The 17,518-nt window shown below is 37.2% G+C and overlaps 1 protein-coding gene across 1 annotated transcript in view; it reads left to right on the top strand.

The window, feature by feature from the left end:
- Positions 1-426: 426 nt before the first annotated feature.
- Positions 427-17,518, top strand: part of FAP (fibroblast activation protein alpha) — a gene marked incomplete at its 5' end in the record, with an annotated part of 41,893 nt that continues 24,801 nt past the window's right edge. Inside the window, 9 exons of the mRNA XM_082001189.1 lie at positions 427-447; positions 2,403-2,487; positions 10,364-10,459; positions 12,364-12,458; positions 12,606-12,680; positions 12,865-12,917; positions 14,003-14,075; positions 15,652-15,772; positions 16,299-16,453. Coding sequence (XP_081857315.1) covers positions 427-447; positions 2,403-2,487; positions 10,364-10,459; positions 12,364-12,458; positions 12,606-12,680; positions 12,865-12,917; positions 14,003-14,075; positions 15,652-15,772; positions 16,299-16,453 — 774 coding nt within the window. The remainder of the gene's footprint in view (positions 448-2,402; positions 2,488-10,363; positions 10,460-12,363; positions 12,459-12,605; positions 12,681-12,864; positions 12,918-14,002; positions 14,076-15,651; positions 15,773-16,298; positions 16,454-17,518) is intronic.

Below are 17,518 nucleotides of genomic sequence, written 5' to 3'. Positions count from 1 at the left end.
TATAGTCCCTATGCCTGACTTCCACATAGAGGCACCACCATTCCAGACTCCTCTCTTCACCCTCTTATTTTTCCCTTTTTGGTGTTAAGCACAGGAGAGAAATAAAAGACTGGTGCAGGGAGAAAGATGAGGTGATACAGCAGGCTCCACAGGAAAAATTAACGGCGCTTAAGCCCAACCTCCAACTCCCAGTCACCACCAGTCTCTAAGTTCCAAGTGAAACCTAGTGAATATTATGTCAGTTTGTGGCCTTTGGCAGTTGACATTTACCACACGGGCTGGGGGTGGCAGCAAGGAGGAAGCTGAGCCAGGCCTGGGGCTGCAGCTGGGCCTGGCCACCCCGAGCAGGCTGTGGAGACCAAGCAGAGGAGGGCCTACCACCAGCGCCAGGCACTGCCCTCTCCTCTGGCGTGGGCACTGGGTGAAATGGCTGGGAAGCTACAGGCAGTAAGTGGACGATAAGCTTTATTTTGTAGCTTAGTTTGTCTGCTGCCATCCCTGGTGCCTTTCTGTACATAACACAGAGCCTGAAACCACGGCTGTGGGGCAGAGCACTCCGCACAGGTCCTTGGTTGGTGTTTCCTCCCAGCACACTGTCTGGATGAATACTGCAAAGGATTGCGAGACCGCCTTCTTTTTTCTTTTTGCCTAATAACACATCTGAAATGCCTGGCCTAGTCTCATGTTCAGGTTAATCAGCTGAAAGAATGATTACTGGCTCTGTAGTAAGAGCACTGGAAGGATTTCCTTTTTGAGAACATCCTTCTGAAACCTGGACCTTGCTAATAAGCAGTTGTACATCGCAGGGTGTGTGGAGATGCACTAAAGAGCATCCAACCTCACCAAGCGATGCTGGGAAGCCTGAAAGCACGGGGGGTGCTGGGAAAGAGCAATGAGCAGCGAAGAAAGGAGGTGGCAGGGCAGAGCACTCCAAGGGACCCGGGCACCTCCGGGATACCGTGCTGGGCAGGGGCAGGCTAAGCGGCGCTACCAGCCCAGAAAATGTTGCCTCGTTTAAACGTTTCTGTCTCGTTTCAGCCCAGATTGCGGCGCTACGAGGCTCTCGGCCGCTAGGGGGCAGCATGCATGTTCATGCCTGTTCCCCTCCGACCGTTATTCCCCCACGCGGACGTTGTTCCCCACCCCCACCGCCGCGGTAGCGCCGATGGCCGCTCTGGAGACTCTGCTGACGGGGATGAGCAGGAGCGGTCTGCCTGCGCCTTCCCCTCCCTCCCCGGCCCTCCCCACAGCGGCTCTGTGGCAGACCAGTAGTAAGAATATTTGAGTAAACTCAGTCTAATGAGCAGGGCATACTTTTACTTGCCTTTTCGAGCGCTGCTTCTCTCTGCTGCGGGATCTCTTATGTAACTTGACACTGCAGTCTCAAGAGAAGATTTCCCTGTTTTCAGTTGATCCTGTTTATGTGAGCTAAATAAAATACATGCAATTGGTGGTTTAAGCAGTATTTCAGAATTTGCACTGGGCCAGTAAATACTTACTCCTCTAAGCTCTGTTACATAGCCTATAGAAGTTTTTAGTTTTCTGAGAAAGTAATACTCCTCACATGTGGAAGACATTAAATGATATCTGTTTCTGCTTCTTGTTTTGCATTCTTCCGCCATCATTTATTATTTCAGAAAGTAAATACACATGAATTATATATAAAATATAAAGCTATAGGATTTTCTTTTAATTTCTCTGTAGAGAGTAGAAATAAGGTCATGACTATGTCCTGAGAACGTAAGGATTGCCAAAATATACCACAGATACTTTTCAGAGAAAAACAGTACATATCAAGTAACTGTTGAATCATAAAACCCTTAAGTTAGCGTAAGCAGATGTTGGTTACAGCTCACATTGATGGGAAGTATATAATCACCACCCCTATAGCCACCCACTGTCCATTTCTGGTTCGAGAACTTCCCCGAAAGCCTGTTTCTAATTTTGTGGAAACCCTTTGAAATCTGGCACAGTTTTCAAAAGTATGTAGGAAAAAAAAAGCCTGCCAGAGGTTTGGCCTCCAACTGTGAAAACAGATACTGCCTTTTCAAACTCCTCTCCTAGATCCACTGACCAACACCCAGAAGAGAGAATTTACATTCTTTTAGAATACAGCAGGAAAATGAAGGTCTGTATACTGCTGAATTTAGCTTTTGGTAACATTTACATCTGTTGTTTTAAACTGTCAGCTATTGCACAAGGCCAGGCTCTGATGTGAAAGTATTTGTTTTAAAGAAAAAGGAAAGGGAAGTGTTTTCAAATATACTGCAGGGACATTTTTGCTTGTTCCTTGGACGGATTACAGCAGTTAGAGAGAGTTGGAGGATTTAATTATGTACAAGCCATAGAGGCGTGCTTCAGGCAATATTAGAATGTAATTATTGTTTGTTTCTGTCCTGCAGACCCGGCTAAAAATCATATTTGGCGTGATTATATGCTTTTTGCTTTCCTTATTACTTATGTGTATTATACTGCTTCCATCAAAAGGTAAGGCATTTGTAATCTAATGTAGTGTAAAACAGAATATCTTTAGCTACTGTGTCTTCTAAAGTTCGTATAAGTTTCTCAAATCATTATTAGGATTGTCCTGTCAGAATTGTTGTGGCTTTATCACTTTACAGAAATGTACTGACAGCTGAAATATCCTGAAGGTATGATCAAAATGCCAGCAGATGCTGAAACAAGGAACTCCTTGAAGTGAAAAGTACCTGAATTAACTTTATTGTGCATGGTATATAATGTTCTTAGACAGGACTGAAAATAATTCTCAGATCTCCTCATATGATGTTATTTTTTGTGTTAGGGGTTAGGAGACTCACAAACTGTTAGTAATTTCCTTTAGCTTGGTGAATGTGTATTTGCTTTTAAATGGTTGTGTAATAATTACAGAAGTTCTCTATCCAGTTACAAGTCAAACATTTTGTTGTAGGTAGGGTATGATGAATTGTTTGTGAACATATTTAAGATTGCATTTGAAAATGAAAGTCACCATTGTATAAAACTGGGATGCATAGTTTGCTCTAGTACTATTATGCCAGCTGTAGGTAAATGAGCACAGTGTGGTCTGCTGAGTCCTCTGGTAAAGTTTAAAGTGAGTGTTGTTTGAAATTTAGAGCCTAAGTGGCACTGACTTGATGGTAATTTTTTTCTATGATAGGTGTAGTAAGGGCAATATAAGTATTTACATGGCCCTTTCACTATAGCAGATTAATTGAACACTTCTGAAATAATTAAAGTAGTAATAAAAAGCCAATATTCTAGCAACAGTATCTATTTAAATGAAATTTTTTTCTATTATTCTTTGTTCATGTGTTGGCAGGGTGACTGGGATGAAGAAATCAGTTTTGCATTTACAGCTAAATGTTATAAAAACAGCTATCTATCTGCTTAAGTCTTGTGAAAGTTAAGTCCTGCAGTTAATATGCAGGTTTTGTGAAAGGTGAAATCTCTTTCCTACCTGCTCTTTCTGTGGAATATGCTTATCATGGGTTGTTTTGTTGAGAGAGGGGTTGGAGGTTTCTGAAGCTTTTAGGATTGATTCTGTTATGCAGCGTGTGAATATGAGGATAGATTATATCAAGGTGGGAGGCAGTGCTGGGAAGAGATCCCACCTCAGAGTGATAGGTTTGACTTTTACTGTCAACAATGAGATGCCAGATTTTTTGGCTATCTTAAGCATGGTCAGATCTGAGCTTTCATTACTAGATAAATGTATGGTATCAAGTCAGACTTACTCATACCAAGTCTGCATGTTAAGTCAGGGCAGAATGTTTTTATGAGATTTAAATAAAAAAGATCAGTGAGGAAACAAAGAGGCTGGGGACCAAGAATCGGTTTGGCAGCCTGAAGAAGTTGCTAAAGATCATGGAAGGTACTGTAGGAGGAATTGAATATATTTTTCCCTCCTTAAGTTATCACATACCAGATCATTGGTCTTAGTCTGAGCTTCTTCAGAACCTGAGCCATTGCAAAGAACTCTCTTTATCGCTATAGTTTCTTTGAATAGTGGCTTGGTAATCAGTAATATCAGACATGACATTTAGACCCAGCAGGATGATAAAGAATTTATCTTACTTTACAGAATGCTTTTGAAGGAGCATTTTTGACAATGTGGAATACACAATTATGTTGAACACACAATTGTGTTAAACACATCTGTTTATGGCCTCATTCTCAGGTGGAACAGCAATAACTGGAGCTGCAGTTATATTTAAATGCCTAAACTCTTTTGAATTCTTAGTATTCTGCTGATCAGTTGTAAAAGGAAGAATATATAGATTAATCTTGGAGTTACAAATTTTGCAAATCGAAGACAAACAGGAAATAGCTACAGAGATGGAATGTACATTCCACCTTACTACAGCTTAACTGGAAGGATGTGCCAATCTAGAAAGACAATTAATTGCATATGAGAAATATATAGACAAGGACCTATTAAATTTCTGCTTAACAAATCAGCAAAGAGATATGTCATCTGTAATTCTGAAAGAAGAGGAAGAAATATTTAATTCTGGTTTTGTCTGCTAAGTTTCTAGTAATTTCAGGTTCTTCAAACTTCTCAAAATGTGATAACTGGTTTTGGTTTACACATGGAAGAGTATAAAAATGTGAAAAATTCTCAGAAGTTATACTGGAAAATAATTTTCTGTTTGGAGAGGATAGTAAGAGCAAATATTTAGTTGTGGTTATTACACAATTTCTGTGGGTCTGAGAAGAGCAAGGCGGGAACTCTCAAGACACTGAATGACATCTATGCCTAAAAAATTAGTGACAGTTTTTTGACATTTCTTTGAGTTAGGAATGTTCTGTGTGATTTACAGAATCACAGAATCATTAAGGTTGGAAAAGACATGTAAGATCATCAAGCCCAACCATTAATCCAACACCACCATGCCCACAAAAGCATGTCCCGAAATGCCACATCTTTTGAACACTTCCAGTGATGGTGACTCCACCACCTCTCTGAGCAGCCTGTTCCAATGTTTGACTGCTCTCTCGGTGAAGAAATTTTTCCTATTCTCTAGTCTAAACCTCCCCTGGTGCAACTTGAGGCCATTTCTTCTTGTTCTATCACTAGTTACTTGGGAGAAGTAACACTCCTCACTACCAGCTCCTTTCAGGTAGTTGTAGAGAGTGATAAGGTCTCCCCTCAGCCTCCTCCAGACTAAACAACCCCAGTTCCCTCAGACGCTCCTCATAAGACTTGTTCTCCAGATCCCTCATCACCTTTGTTGCTTTTCTCTGGACATGCTCCAGCAATTCAATGTCCTTCTTGTAGTGAGGGGCCCACTTTACCTTACTATGATAACCCAACTATGATAAACCCAATTCTAAACAGTTCAGAAAGGTTGTTTTCACTTGTACACTGGTGTACCTAGTCCTGTTCTTCTGCAGCATAAACGAGAAGGAAAATACCTGTCTGCAGTTGAAAAGCAATAGTGGAACCACAGGCAGAGTTACAATGAACTGAATGTATTGCTTAGGCTCCAAATTAATCTTTTCTTATGCTATTTTGAATGAATATCCAAATCTGCCTGTCAATGTTTCTGTTCCCACTATACACTTGACCTAGGCCTGAGACCAAGACCTTAGTTCTCTGATGTTGCAGATTAGATATGGAAGTGGTGAGCAGCCAGTTTCTTAGGAGCTGGTGGTGTTCTTTGCTATACCCCAGCCAAATCCATTTTCTGATTCAATAAATGCCTCCCTGGGTTCAGATGCAAAGTCAAACAGGGTGGCTTCCATCATTGTGGAGTGGAAGAAAAATGCTTCCAGTCAGGAATTCAGTTGCTGGCACTGAATTCAGCTAGAGATGGTTGTGTTAGTTGCTGCTTTCTAATTGAAATGGTGCCTGGATATTTCACTTAAAACAGAAATAAAGAGAAATTCTCATCTTCTTGGCCATCTATCAAAATTAACAAGTGACAATTAGAGGTTATTAACCCTCAGCTGTTGCTGAAGTTTGTAGTCGAAAATCAATAGGTTACTGTGACAGTGTGCTTCCACCAAAATCTGGTGTTTCAGTCTTAGCCACGAGTTCAGGCTCAGATCTAAGTAATAGTCTAAACCTAGCTACAGTGATCTGTACGCTGGTGGAAGAGAGCTATCACAAGCTTATTAGAACAGAGTAATAAAAAACAATATTAAGCTGGGTTAGACTAATTCATACCTCTTCTGTTTGGTACTTTAGTTTGCATAAAAATTAGTAGGAATTCATATTGAAATCTTTCTAGGTAAGTTTTCAAAAACTGATATGCTCAATTAGTTTATACTCCCTTAATGGGGTTACGTCTGCTATACTCGTGCACCTGTGGTCTTTGACAATACTCTTAGGACTGAGGGGTTGTGTAGGCCTTTTCTTTCTAAATCTGACTCTTTTGTAGCTTCAATTCTTAAATCAACATTAGGTGGCTTACCCAAAACAGGCTCTATTAATTTTCTGTGCTTATTCACATGCTGGTGGCGGAATAAATACTCCAGTTTAGGACTAATTCAAAGGGGTTATTGCAGCAATCTTACCTCTCCAAGTCTATGCTTAGAAATAATGTATGATAGCTATGATCTAAGGTAAATTTCTATAGTAGCTTTTTTTTATAAATATATTTTCTGAAAACTTAATTTTCAATAACTGAAAGGGATTATATTATTCTTTCTCAGGGTATAGTTAGAGAGAGGTTTTTTCCTTTCCTGGACCCTTATGCAGTAGAGATGATAGTCAGTAGTAAACTAAACCATTCTCATTCTAGTATGCCTTAGCTTTCTACACACAGTTTCTGTTCCGACCAGTAGCAAGAGCTGGATCATACTAAGGAACAGGACTTGTTCAGACTTCATCTTTTATTCTCACTCCAAAGGGTGTTTCTGAAGTAACCTTCGCGGAGAAAGCAGTGGCACACCTCACAAAAAATAACTGAATGTAATGCAGGTATGGAAAAGCAGATTCAGCTGATGTGGAGCTGAGTGTGACCAGAAGTTCTGGAGCAGGATCAGGAGTGTTGGAATTGATTTCTGATGCTGAACTGGGCTGTGGTTTCCTCAGGTGGAAGGCTATCTTCCCGTGCATATTGAAGGAGCTTGTGCTTTAGCTATTCAGCATCAGCCCACAAAGATGAGAATGGACACTCTAGTCCAGAAGCAGAATGTAATACCTCTGCAAACTGGCTGTCCCAAGATGCAAACTAGTTTTCTTTTGGCAAATCTTCTATTTGCTGTGTAGCAGTGGATGCCAGATAAAATACATATAAAAATGCATATATATTAAATACATATAAAATACAGATATGTAGCTACAGATATAAAAACAACAAATACAGAAACCAGAATACTTTCTGATTATTATGTACACTTGGTTTAATTTGGCAGGAGTAGACACAATTTATATGGATGCACATTAGACCATGTTGTGGAATAAGCCAGCAGGGTTATGAAATCTAAAGCAAGGGTTATGTTTGTTTACCCACATCCAATCTTTGAAAGGGAATAATCCTCATAATTCAAACAGAATTTCACAGTGATGGATTGGTGTGCATAAAGTTAATCTGAGTTTAATATAACTGAAAGTTCTGCTTTCTGTGTTTTATTAAGCTCTGTCACAACAATGAACTGAACAGTAAAGGAGAAGGTATCAGCATAAAGCCAGTGACAATAGATGCTTACAGGCTTTTATTACCACAATTATACATGTATGTCGAATACAGTCAAATGCATGAGTGAGTAATTATGATCATGGAATATATAAAGCAAGTTACACTGTGAAGCAAAAGAACCAATTCAGTGCACAGAGAAATACAGAACTGCACCCCGTAAATGAATGCAACTGCACCACAAAGGATTAAAACAGAGGCAGTGGGGTGGTGAAGGGAAAAGAGCAAAGCTGAAATTTGGTAAGCTTTAATTTCTGTAGTTGGCTCTCCTATTTTCTTCCTTTTTGTCCCTAGGCATCTTTTTTCATCTTTGTTGTTTCATAGAGAAATGAAGCACAATGACAGAACTTACCAAGCCTACCAACAGCTGTCCAAATCAATGTCCTTATAGTACTGTACACATGTATTTTTCATGTTAAGGTCGGTTCTGTGAGCAGAGATTTCAAATACTATTATTGAACCAGTCTTTAGTTACAGCAGAAAGAATCAGCACAATTATAGGAAACAATTAAAGATACTGCTTTTAATTAAAGCATTTAAATATATTTTCTGTTGCCTAGAAACAAGCATTCAAAATTACAAGTAATCAAGTAAGAAATAGTTGTGTTCAGAATTTTTGCAGTTCACTGGTAGAAATTCAGATAGGAGTGGGCACATTTTGAAAATCATTAGCAGTTATAATAGATTATCACAGAATATTAAGCATGTAAGGGTGAGATTTTGGGGTTCACTTTAACAGAGTAAAGGTTTAAATTGGAGCTGTGAAAATTAGACCAGAGATGAGACATTTATGATATTGCTTGTCTTTTTAGTAAAAAATCCTTTTAAGCTGAGAGAAGGATCTAGGAAATTTTACGAGATTATGGTATCAAACAGGACTGCAAATTTAAGCCTCCTATACACACAACCATGGAAATAGAACTTAACAGTGGATTTCTTTTGCTAATAAGCATACTCACTTAGATAATTTAAACTGAAAGCTAGTGATAAGTAATCGTCACTCAATATAAATAGAAGTGAATTCTTCTTTGGAATTATTTTCTATGCATTTTTTTAAGAGTTTGCCATATTCTGTGCTTGTCGTTAATGTATCAAGAATCTCTAATATACAGTCATGATATTAGCAAGAGGTATTAACTTCTTATTGAACTTCTTGGGATATTTTCTGGACATATTGCTAGCTCAGAGTTTATACTGATAGGTTTTTGCCTATGGATTGGCATTCAGTTTTATTTCTCATGACAGCTTTCTTCTGCATTAGTGCAGACAAGGCTAGTGCCAACAGTCAACCTGACATGTGTATTCTACAGTAAGTAATAGTCACTTAGCAGAAGAAAGCATGTATTATCATTACAAACTACCATAGAAGAGAATATGAAGAAACATTTCCCAGGAAGTCAGTGTGATCTTTACAGAGGGGGCAGCTGTAATGAGGAAGTGGTGGAGCATGATATGAATCCTGAGGGCAACGAGTCATCTTGATTATCTGACTGTCATCTGAGAACTCTGAAGGAACAAACAAGGGAAGTGGCAGAGCTCTACTAGGCTGCAGAGTGACATCCCCACTAACTCTGAAGACCATGGCAAAATCTCCTTGATTTAAAGGAGAAAAGCACAGAATGCAGAATGCCTAGACTTAAAAGCTGCTGTTGTTATGGTACTGAACTTTAAAAACTGGCCTTTATCAGAAATGTTCCTGTGTCTTTTGAGGATTAAATATTTTGTGTACTCTTGTGAACTGCATTGTTGGGGTTTTTTTGCTTTTTATTACATTTTTATAATGGAATTTTTCATTTCCATGCACTTAGCAAGCCATCATTTTCAGCATTATCCTCTTCTCATCCAGTTGATTATCCTTAAATTTTGTTTTTAAAATCTGCCCTAGCGTTAAGGTCTTTAGCTTTTGGAAGAAACACAGTCAGACAAGAGCCAAAAAACCAGCCACAATTTTGTGCATTATTTTTATGCGACTGCCTAATCTGCTAAGAAATCAAATACCAGAGTACCTGTCTTCTCTCCAGAATCATTGCCAATTTTCTTTTACTGCATTAAATAATAAGTTGAAGTTTGGGTTCACTTATTCATTACTTTTCAGCATTATTTTTATGTGCATACCTTCATCTGATTCTTTCATGTGGCTACTGAGAAATATATGTAGATGGTGATTATTTTGCAAGCCTTATATCCATCTTCTAACACTGGTTGATGAGGCATTAATGAAATTTGGCAGTAGGGGTTTGTATGCACATCCTGTTGTTTGACTCCCTGCTGAAGATGTGCAGACCCCTATTAAAATAGTTGTCTTTATGTACCACACAAGTTCATGAAACCTATGCTTTAAAAAAAAGGTTTGTCTTTTGTGTGGAAGATGCTTTTCTTGGACTCACAGGTTCTACAAGTATGTATGTCTGAATGAATAAATGACTGGGTGAAATAAATTAGTTTGTCTAGTTTCTAATTTTGTATTCCTAAAGGTGAGTCCTTCAGAGGCTGAAGGACCTTATCAGAACAGTAAGAGAACTTGCCTTTCTGCTGTGCCTACTCTCTGCATACCTCCAGGATTATACTATACTCACTGTTCCCTGATGCTAAATATGGAAAAAGGGAAATACTGGACTAGTAATTCCTTCTTTTTTTTTTCTTTTTTCTTTTTTCTTTTTTTTTTTTTTTTTTCCACTTCACAGCATTGCGTTAACAGAAACTTTCTGTCTTATTCTTAGTTGTCAACACAGATGATGGTCCCAGAGCTCTTACATTGGAGGATTATTTGACTGGAAACTTCCAATATAAAACATTTTTTCCATATTGGGTGTCAGGTAAGTAAAACCTTTTCTCAAACCTACATAAGCCTTTCTAATATGTGTCTCCAGACTGGTTACACAGACTCAAAAATGTATTTTTCTTCCACCTTTACTGTGAATGAATGCTAACTATGAAATTAAACAATCTGCTAGTCAAAACTTATGGTTGAAATTTGCTCTTCTGTCAGTCATTCTAGAAATTCCAGGTATTTGATGTTTCAACAGACATGCTTGAGTCAAGTATAAATTATAATTTTACAGGGGCCTTCAGTGTTTTATTTCTTTTACTGTCACGTTCACTGCAGCAAGTTAAAGAAATATGTCAATGTGTCAGTCATTTCTTAAGCAAACACCTTTTTTGTGTTTGTCACAGAACTTTTTCACCTATCATTTGTAATAATTGTGGTAGCCTGGCTTACAGGCCTAGTTCTTTGGTTTTAGTAGTACCTAGCTCTGCAATGAGCCCAACTGTTCTTATCTCATTTAAGGAAATGCTGACACTGCTGAAATTCCTGAGTTCCAATGCATTGCATAGAAAATAAGGTTGAGTTTCTAAGTTCTTTAAGGTAGAAGATAAAGACATGAAATTAATTGGTGCTGATATATGTGTCTGTGTGTGGCTGAAATACTAGTCTTGTTATCATTGAATTGCAGCAGCACCAAAAGGCTTGATCTGAATTGGATTACATTCTAGTACACACACTACTACCAGTCCTTTCTATGCACTACCTCAAGCAAGTATTATTCTCTGACTAGAGACAAGGAACATAGCACCATTCACATGGAGACTTACCAAGTTAGTTTTAACCCATAATTTCAGAACTGAACGGAAACCTTCCAGGACATTGTTAGCAGCAGTTCAAGTTTTACAATTAACAACTGAAGTATGTTGACATCACTTGTACGATTTAAAAATTGGGTGACTATTTGTTAGAATTCTGTCTGAAGTATGTAGGCAGCATATCACTTAAACCTAACTCTCCTTCCCTCTTTATATCCTTCTCACTTAGACTTATCTTTCCTCTTAACAGACACAAAACTCCCGCAAAATTCACGCCATGGATTCTGTACATAGTCATGCCTACAACATTCCATATGCCTTCTTGTCTTCTGAAGCAAGGAGTTAAAATTGAATATCTTTTCCTAAGGGGACCTGAGATCACTGCAAATACTGTTACACGTATCATAGAAGTGTGCTCAAATGATCCACCAGTGATCTAATTTCCTAAAAATGAACACCTTATACAATGTTTCAGGGTGCTTTTAAATTGTTAAAGTCTCTCTCTCTTTAGCTACGCCAAGTACGTAATTCCTTCTCTCTGTTCATAGCAGTAAAAATAATGATGTGACACTAAAATTCTGATCTTCATTCTCTACCAAACTATGCTCAGGTCTTGAGCACAGGTAGGGTTAAATTCCATTGTCGTTGAAGGCAACTCACCCTCACTTTGTAGGCCCTGTGTGAGTAGGGGCAGTATGATTTATGTAGTGTCAGTAACATGGTACTGCTGTTACCTGGGGAATCTGTACAAATGAGAATGTTCTGGTGAAATTATAAGCAAGGTTCTCAAATGTTTTCTTTAAAACATTTACATTGTGATACTGACCTTCTAATGGGTCTGTCCCTGGTATTCTTGATCAGACATTACTGAGAATAAAATCTAGCATTTAATTATGAAGTTAACTAGCTGATTCTGTGTGCAGTGTGTAATATTGAGAACATACTCAAGAACCCTGAAGATGGTCTGTTGATAACTCTGTACCTTGGCATCATTAGAAGAAAAACATTTTTTATGTAGATGCCAATAGATATTTGTTCAAAATCTATTCACTGACAGGAGTGTGAATACTTTGATAAACTGATCTGTTCTATAGTATTTTCTGTGCAAGGTAACAGCCCTTTTATCTTGTTTATAAAGATAATGAATATCTTCATCAGTCTGCAGAAGATGATATTATTCTTTACAATGTTGAAATGAACTACCCAACTACCATCATGACTAACAGCACAATGGTACGTACCTTTTCAATTAATAGAAGGGCAGCAAAATGCAGTTGCGTTTCAAATACCAGTTTAAAAGTGAGTGTATTAAAACCTGACTCATCAAATCATTATTTTAAGGTTTTTTACTAGAGTCTAATCTACTTCTTCATCTTTCAGAAACAAGTTAATGCTTCAAATTATGTGTTGTCATCAGACAAATATTTCATAGCTCTGGAAAGCAATTATTCAAAGGTAATTATTTTAATATATTGCTTAATGAAATGTTTGGTTAGTATTTTGTTGATTGTGCTTGCCATGGATAAATGTTTCTTGGTACTTTCTTGAGAAAGGTGTAGGCTATGAAAAGGCAGCTGTTTATTTTTAATTAGATTAGCTTTTTCCAAGTTAATAATATTTTCTGGTTTAATTTTTGCAGCTGTGGAGATACTCTTATACAGCATCATACCACATTTATGATCTCATATATGGGTAAGGCCTGATATTTTTTACAAAGAGCAATGGTGAATACTCTGTAGTGATGAGCTTGCAAGCATTTCCTCTGAAAAATGCCATAGTGAGACTACCACCCTGCTTTGCTTTTGCCTGAATCTGTCAGTTTACTTGTTTGCTTGAAAAAAATCGCCTCTCAGAAAATCATACACTGCTTTCATCTACTCATCCAGGTATCTGGACTGGTTTATATTTCATGCCCTAAAACTTTCACTGCTCAAGATTCTCATCTTTTTTGTTCTTTGCATAAGACTTTCCCACTCTATCTTGGCTGCTTGGGTCCACTTCAGTCTCCTACCTGTTGTCTCCATGCCCTTTTGTTGTCTAATTCATCCTTTTTATGGTTGATCTAATCTTTAGCTTTCCTAAAACTCTCACATGTCCTTTAGTGCTCCAGTGGTATTTTAACAGTCCATCTTGGGTTCCTCAAAAGTTTACAGCTTCTCCCATGGCATTTGGTCTCTTTCCCAACATCTTCCCCAAACCACTTCTCTTTCCACCCAAGTTTGAAGGAGGCCATCTGCCTCCCCAGTCACCTTTTTATGCCATGAGTAGCAGCATGACCAAATGCTTCTTAGTTCTGAGCAACAGGGGCTGCACTGATCTGCTCCATTCTTGGGAAACTGTTGGCTCAAGGTGACAGGAAAAGATTGCTGCAAGCTAATGTGAGTAGAGAGGTACTGCATGTGGGTCGTGCTGCTGTTATGCTTGCCTCAGCATGCTATATCCTGAGTTCTCATTTCCCAATAGCTTGCTGAGACTGTAATGCAGACTGCAGATAGCGCAAATGACTATAGATGCTTATGCAGTATTTAGAAAGAGTTAAGTCTGGCTTCTTAGGCTGTTGAACATGTTTTAAAAGAGTTGAGTTGCAAGCCTTTACCAGCACTGGTGCACACCACCACATTCCTGCATGTCTCACTGCCTGCCTTAATTTTGCATTGCTCAAGAAACAAAACGCTGTTAGAAAATACAGTCCTTCATGAATTTTATATGAATGTACACTATAACAATCCATGTGCAGTGTGCACAAAAAGCCATCTCAACTTCTTTCCTTTTTTTAGTGGTTTTGTAACAGAAAATCAGCTTCCACATAAAATTCAGTATATATCCTGGTCACCCGTTGGACACAAATTGGTCAGTAAAGATAATGAAGTGCTAGAATGATTTTGCTTTGCGTGGCTAGAAGACATTTATTTGCCTTTGGTTATTATTTTGTTAGGCCATATTTTTGACAGGCCTGTGTATATTAACCTTGGTTGTGAGCAAGAATTACAAAGAAAACAGTTTTAACTTGTTAAAGTTTAACTTGTCTGTGTCTCGATAGAAGGATCCATATTCTCATATGTTTCAGTTCGCGAGCCAGTCTCTTATCAAGAATTGACCAACATAATTGTATATAGGATTAACTGTAGTTTCAAGGACTGAAAACCAATGTTTTCCTTTGACACTGTATAACACATGAGTTTACTACAGAGATTTAGAGATGCAGTATTTAAAATATTTTCCAAAATGTTTACTCTTAGAAATGGATGCCATATTCTTATTACAAAATTTATTATTTTTTATTTAATAACTACTTGATAGCCAAATATTAATTTCTCAGTAATTATAATAAACCATACATATAGTAACAAGTTTATAAACTTTTTTTTCTTGGTTCCAAAGCATCAGCCAAATAATAGTTAGTGGTTTTGTAACTACTTATCCAGTATTGACAAAATATTTGTGCAAGAAAAAAAATTTAAACATCATACTAATTTCAGAAAATGCCCAGAGAGTGGGCTAAATATGAATGGACTATTTATTAGGAAAATTTTTCCATGTTCTAGGAGAGTATTAGTTTTCTCAATTAATTTAAATATTGTTATTTTCTGAAGACAGAACGCAATGAAGATCGTTTCCTATCTTCCTAGTACTACTAGTCTGTGATGTTTTTATACAATAGTCCTTCTATTGTATCTGAGAGTTTTAGGAGTTGCTTTTTTTTTGTTGTTTAAAGCACATAGTATTTAAAACGTTACACTGATGTTGCTAACAAATTCTTATAACTTCAAAACCCATCATTTTCTAAGAAAGTGAGGTTTCTGGTGCTGGTTTCTCCATTCATTTGATTGCAGTTTAGAGAGACCCCAAGGCCTGCAAGCATTTCTTGCAAGAACTTTCTTTTGGTAGCTAGTTTACTGGAAAGGAACGAACCAGCCCTGACAGAGTAAAACCCTTTTTTATCTCATCTCACATCACCTAGGCCTTTTGACAGGTTTAGAAAAGTTCACTTATTTTCTTTTTAGTCATTGTGTATTTGTTTTTATCTTCTACTTTTGGTGGAACCAGAAGGAAAAGTCACAAAACAATTTGTCTGAGGGTCTCTTAAAAAGACACAGCAATTTGAATACATTTCAAAGGGGTTTTTTTTCATGATTTTCCATACCAAAGCTAGCTACAGAATCCTTTGGAGTTTATTAAAATCAAAGAAGGTGTTCAGGATTTATTCTGACATAGTTAAACATAGAATTTGGCCTGTAATGTATAATTTATTTACTGACGTACCTACTCTTGCAGAATTTGCAAGGGCTTTTAGTGTAGCATTTATTTCCTGTTTTGTATTCATTATGTCTTCTTGTTGGTATAATGTAAGAGCATTGACTGCAGGTCTTACTTTAACCCTTGTTATTGGTGCCTATAGTCATAAGAAATACTTCCTTGTCTTTAGGTGTATGTATATCAGAATAATATCTATTTGAAACAAAGTCCAAGAGAGGCACCAATTAAAATAACTAGTGATGGAAAACAGAATGAAATATTTAATGGAATTCCTGATTGGGTCTATGAAGGTAAGTAAATCTTGAAGGGTAACAACTAACATGTTACATGCTTTGTTTAGATTACCTGGTTTTCACAATCTGTTCTAGAACATCTGTGATGATACATTATTTTTAGAGTCCTAAGGATTACTTCATTTCCATATTTTATTTGCCATAAAATGACTGCATTTTGTATTCATAGTGTGTAACCAAAGTCCTGAGTCTTTCGTTACTGAAACTATATCAGAACTTTACAAATTGGTCTTCCTTCTGCTGCATAGGCAGTGGTTGGGAATTAAGCTTTAATAGAAGTTTAAATTTTGGTGAAAATTTGGCAGTTCAGTTAATTGAAAAAAAAAAGTTAAATGGGATCTGTGTACCTGTTTTGAGAGTTCTTAAGGCCTTTCGGAATTGAGATGTATTGCAATATGTTTGGTTTTATTTGTTTAGTATAACTCTTTTTACATGTCTAGGTTGCTAAGAGTACAATGCTAAAATAGATTAGAAGATAGATCGATTACAATGTTATACTATTATGATTTTTTTTTTTCCTCAGAGGAAATGCTAGCAACAAAATACGCACTGTGGTGGTCTCCAAGTGGAAAGTATTTAGCATACATACAATTTAATGATTCTGACATACCAGTTATCGAATATTCATATTTTGGTGAGGACCAGTATCCCAGAAAAATAATTATCCCATATCCAAAGGTATGTTTTTTCATTCTTTTGACTTACTTTCTGTTGAGAAATGAGTTATGACAATGATAAAATTAACAGTCCTTAAAAAATGGTTGTATTACAGTGGTTAAATCCATTGTGGCCTAAATTAATGAAAGAAAACAAACTTAGGCCAAGTTCTGAAGAGGTATAGGTACAATCAAAGCTATAGATATTTAACAATATCAGTGAAATAAATGGAGTTACTCATGTAAGTAAAAAGCATATGCAAAAGTGCATGCTTGCATGATCAAGCCTTGTTTTTTTCAATTAAGTTTACTTATTGTGATGCATTAACTATGCAGATTTTATTTTTCATTACAGTAAATGAATTATGAGACATTTTTTAGTTTGAAAAATAAAGACTATGACAGCTTCAGTTTATTTGCACACTTCATAGTGCTTTTTGATCTCAAGGGGCTTTGGATTTTAACTGCTTTCAAGTGCCAGATCTAAGGCAAGAAGGTTTTGGGCTGGCATTTCTTCAGCATGTATTAGAGAGCTCTCCTGACTCTTGTCATGTTCATATGATTGCAAGTGATCATGTTAATGTATCTTAAGAAGTTACTCACCTGTCAGCTGGGTTACAGTTTTAAACTAAAACTGGATGGCTTAGACCACACATTGAGGAGAATTAAAAAACTAATAATGTATGCAATGAATAAGCAAGCATGAAATCAGTTTAAGCTAAACAATTTTATTTCACAGCTGGGATGTCAAAATCATGTGAATATACTCCTGGAGTTTTATGCCAAAGTAAGTGTAGCGTGTGCTGCAAAGATCCACACTACAAACAGAATGCTCGTTCCCATCAAGTGCTTTTTCTGTATAGAAAGGCACTTAATATGACTGTTTAAAAGGTTTTCTTCTTTATTTATGAAATGATGTAAAGTTAAGTAACATACTACTGCTGTAGTGTCACTCTGAGATCTTATGAGATCACATTTTCCCTGTTATACTCAACTGGATACATATTTTGTAACCTATCTCCTTTCCTACAGAAGTGTTGTAATTTTCCTTGTTGTGAATTGTTCAGAGGGAAAACCAGGAATAACC

Source organism: Phaethon aethereus (assembly GCF_964289735.1).
Source record: "Phaethon aethereus genome assembly, chromosome: 6".
In the NCBI taxonomy this organism is placed as follows: domain Eukaryota; kingdom Metazoa; phylum Chordata; class Aves; order Phaethontiformes; family Phaethontidae; genus Phaethon; species Phaethon aethereus.
The sequence above is the reverse complement of the archived record's forward strand: the minus strand, read 5'-3'. Positions and strand labels throughout refer to the sequence as shown.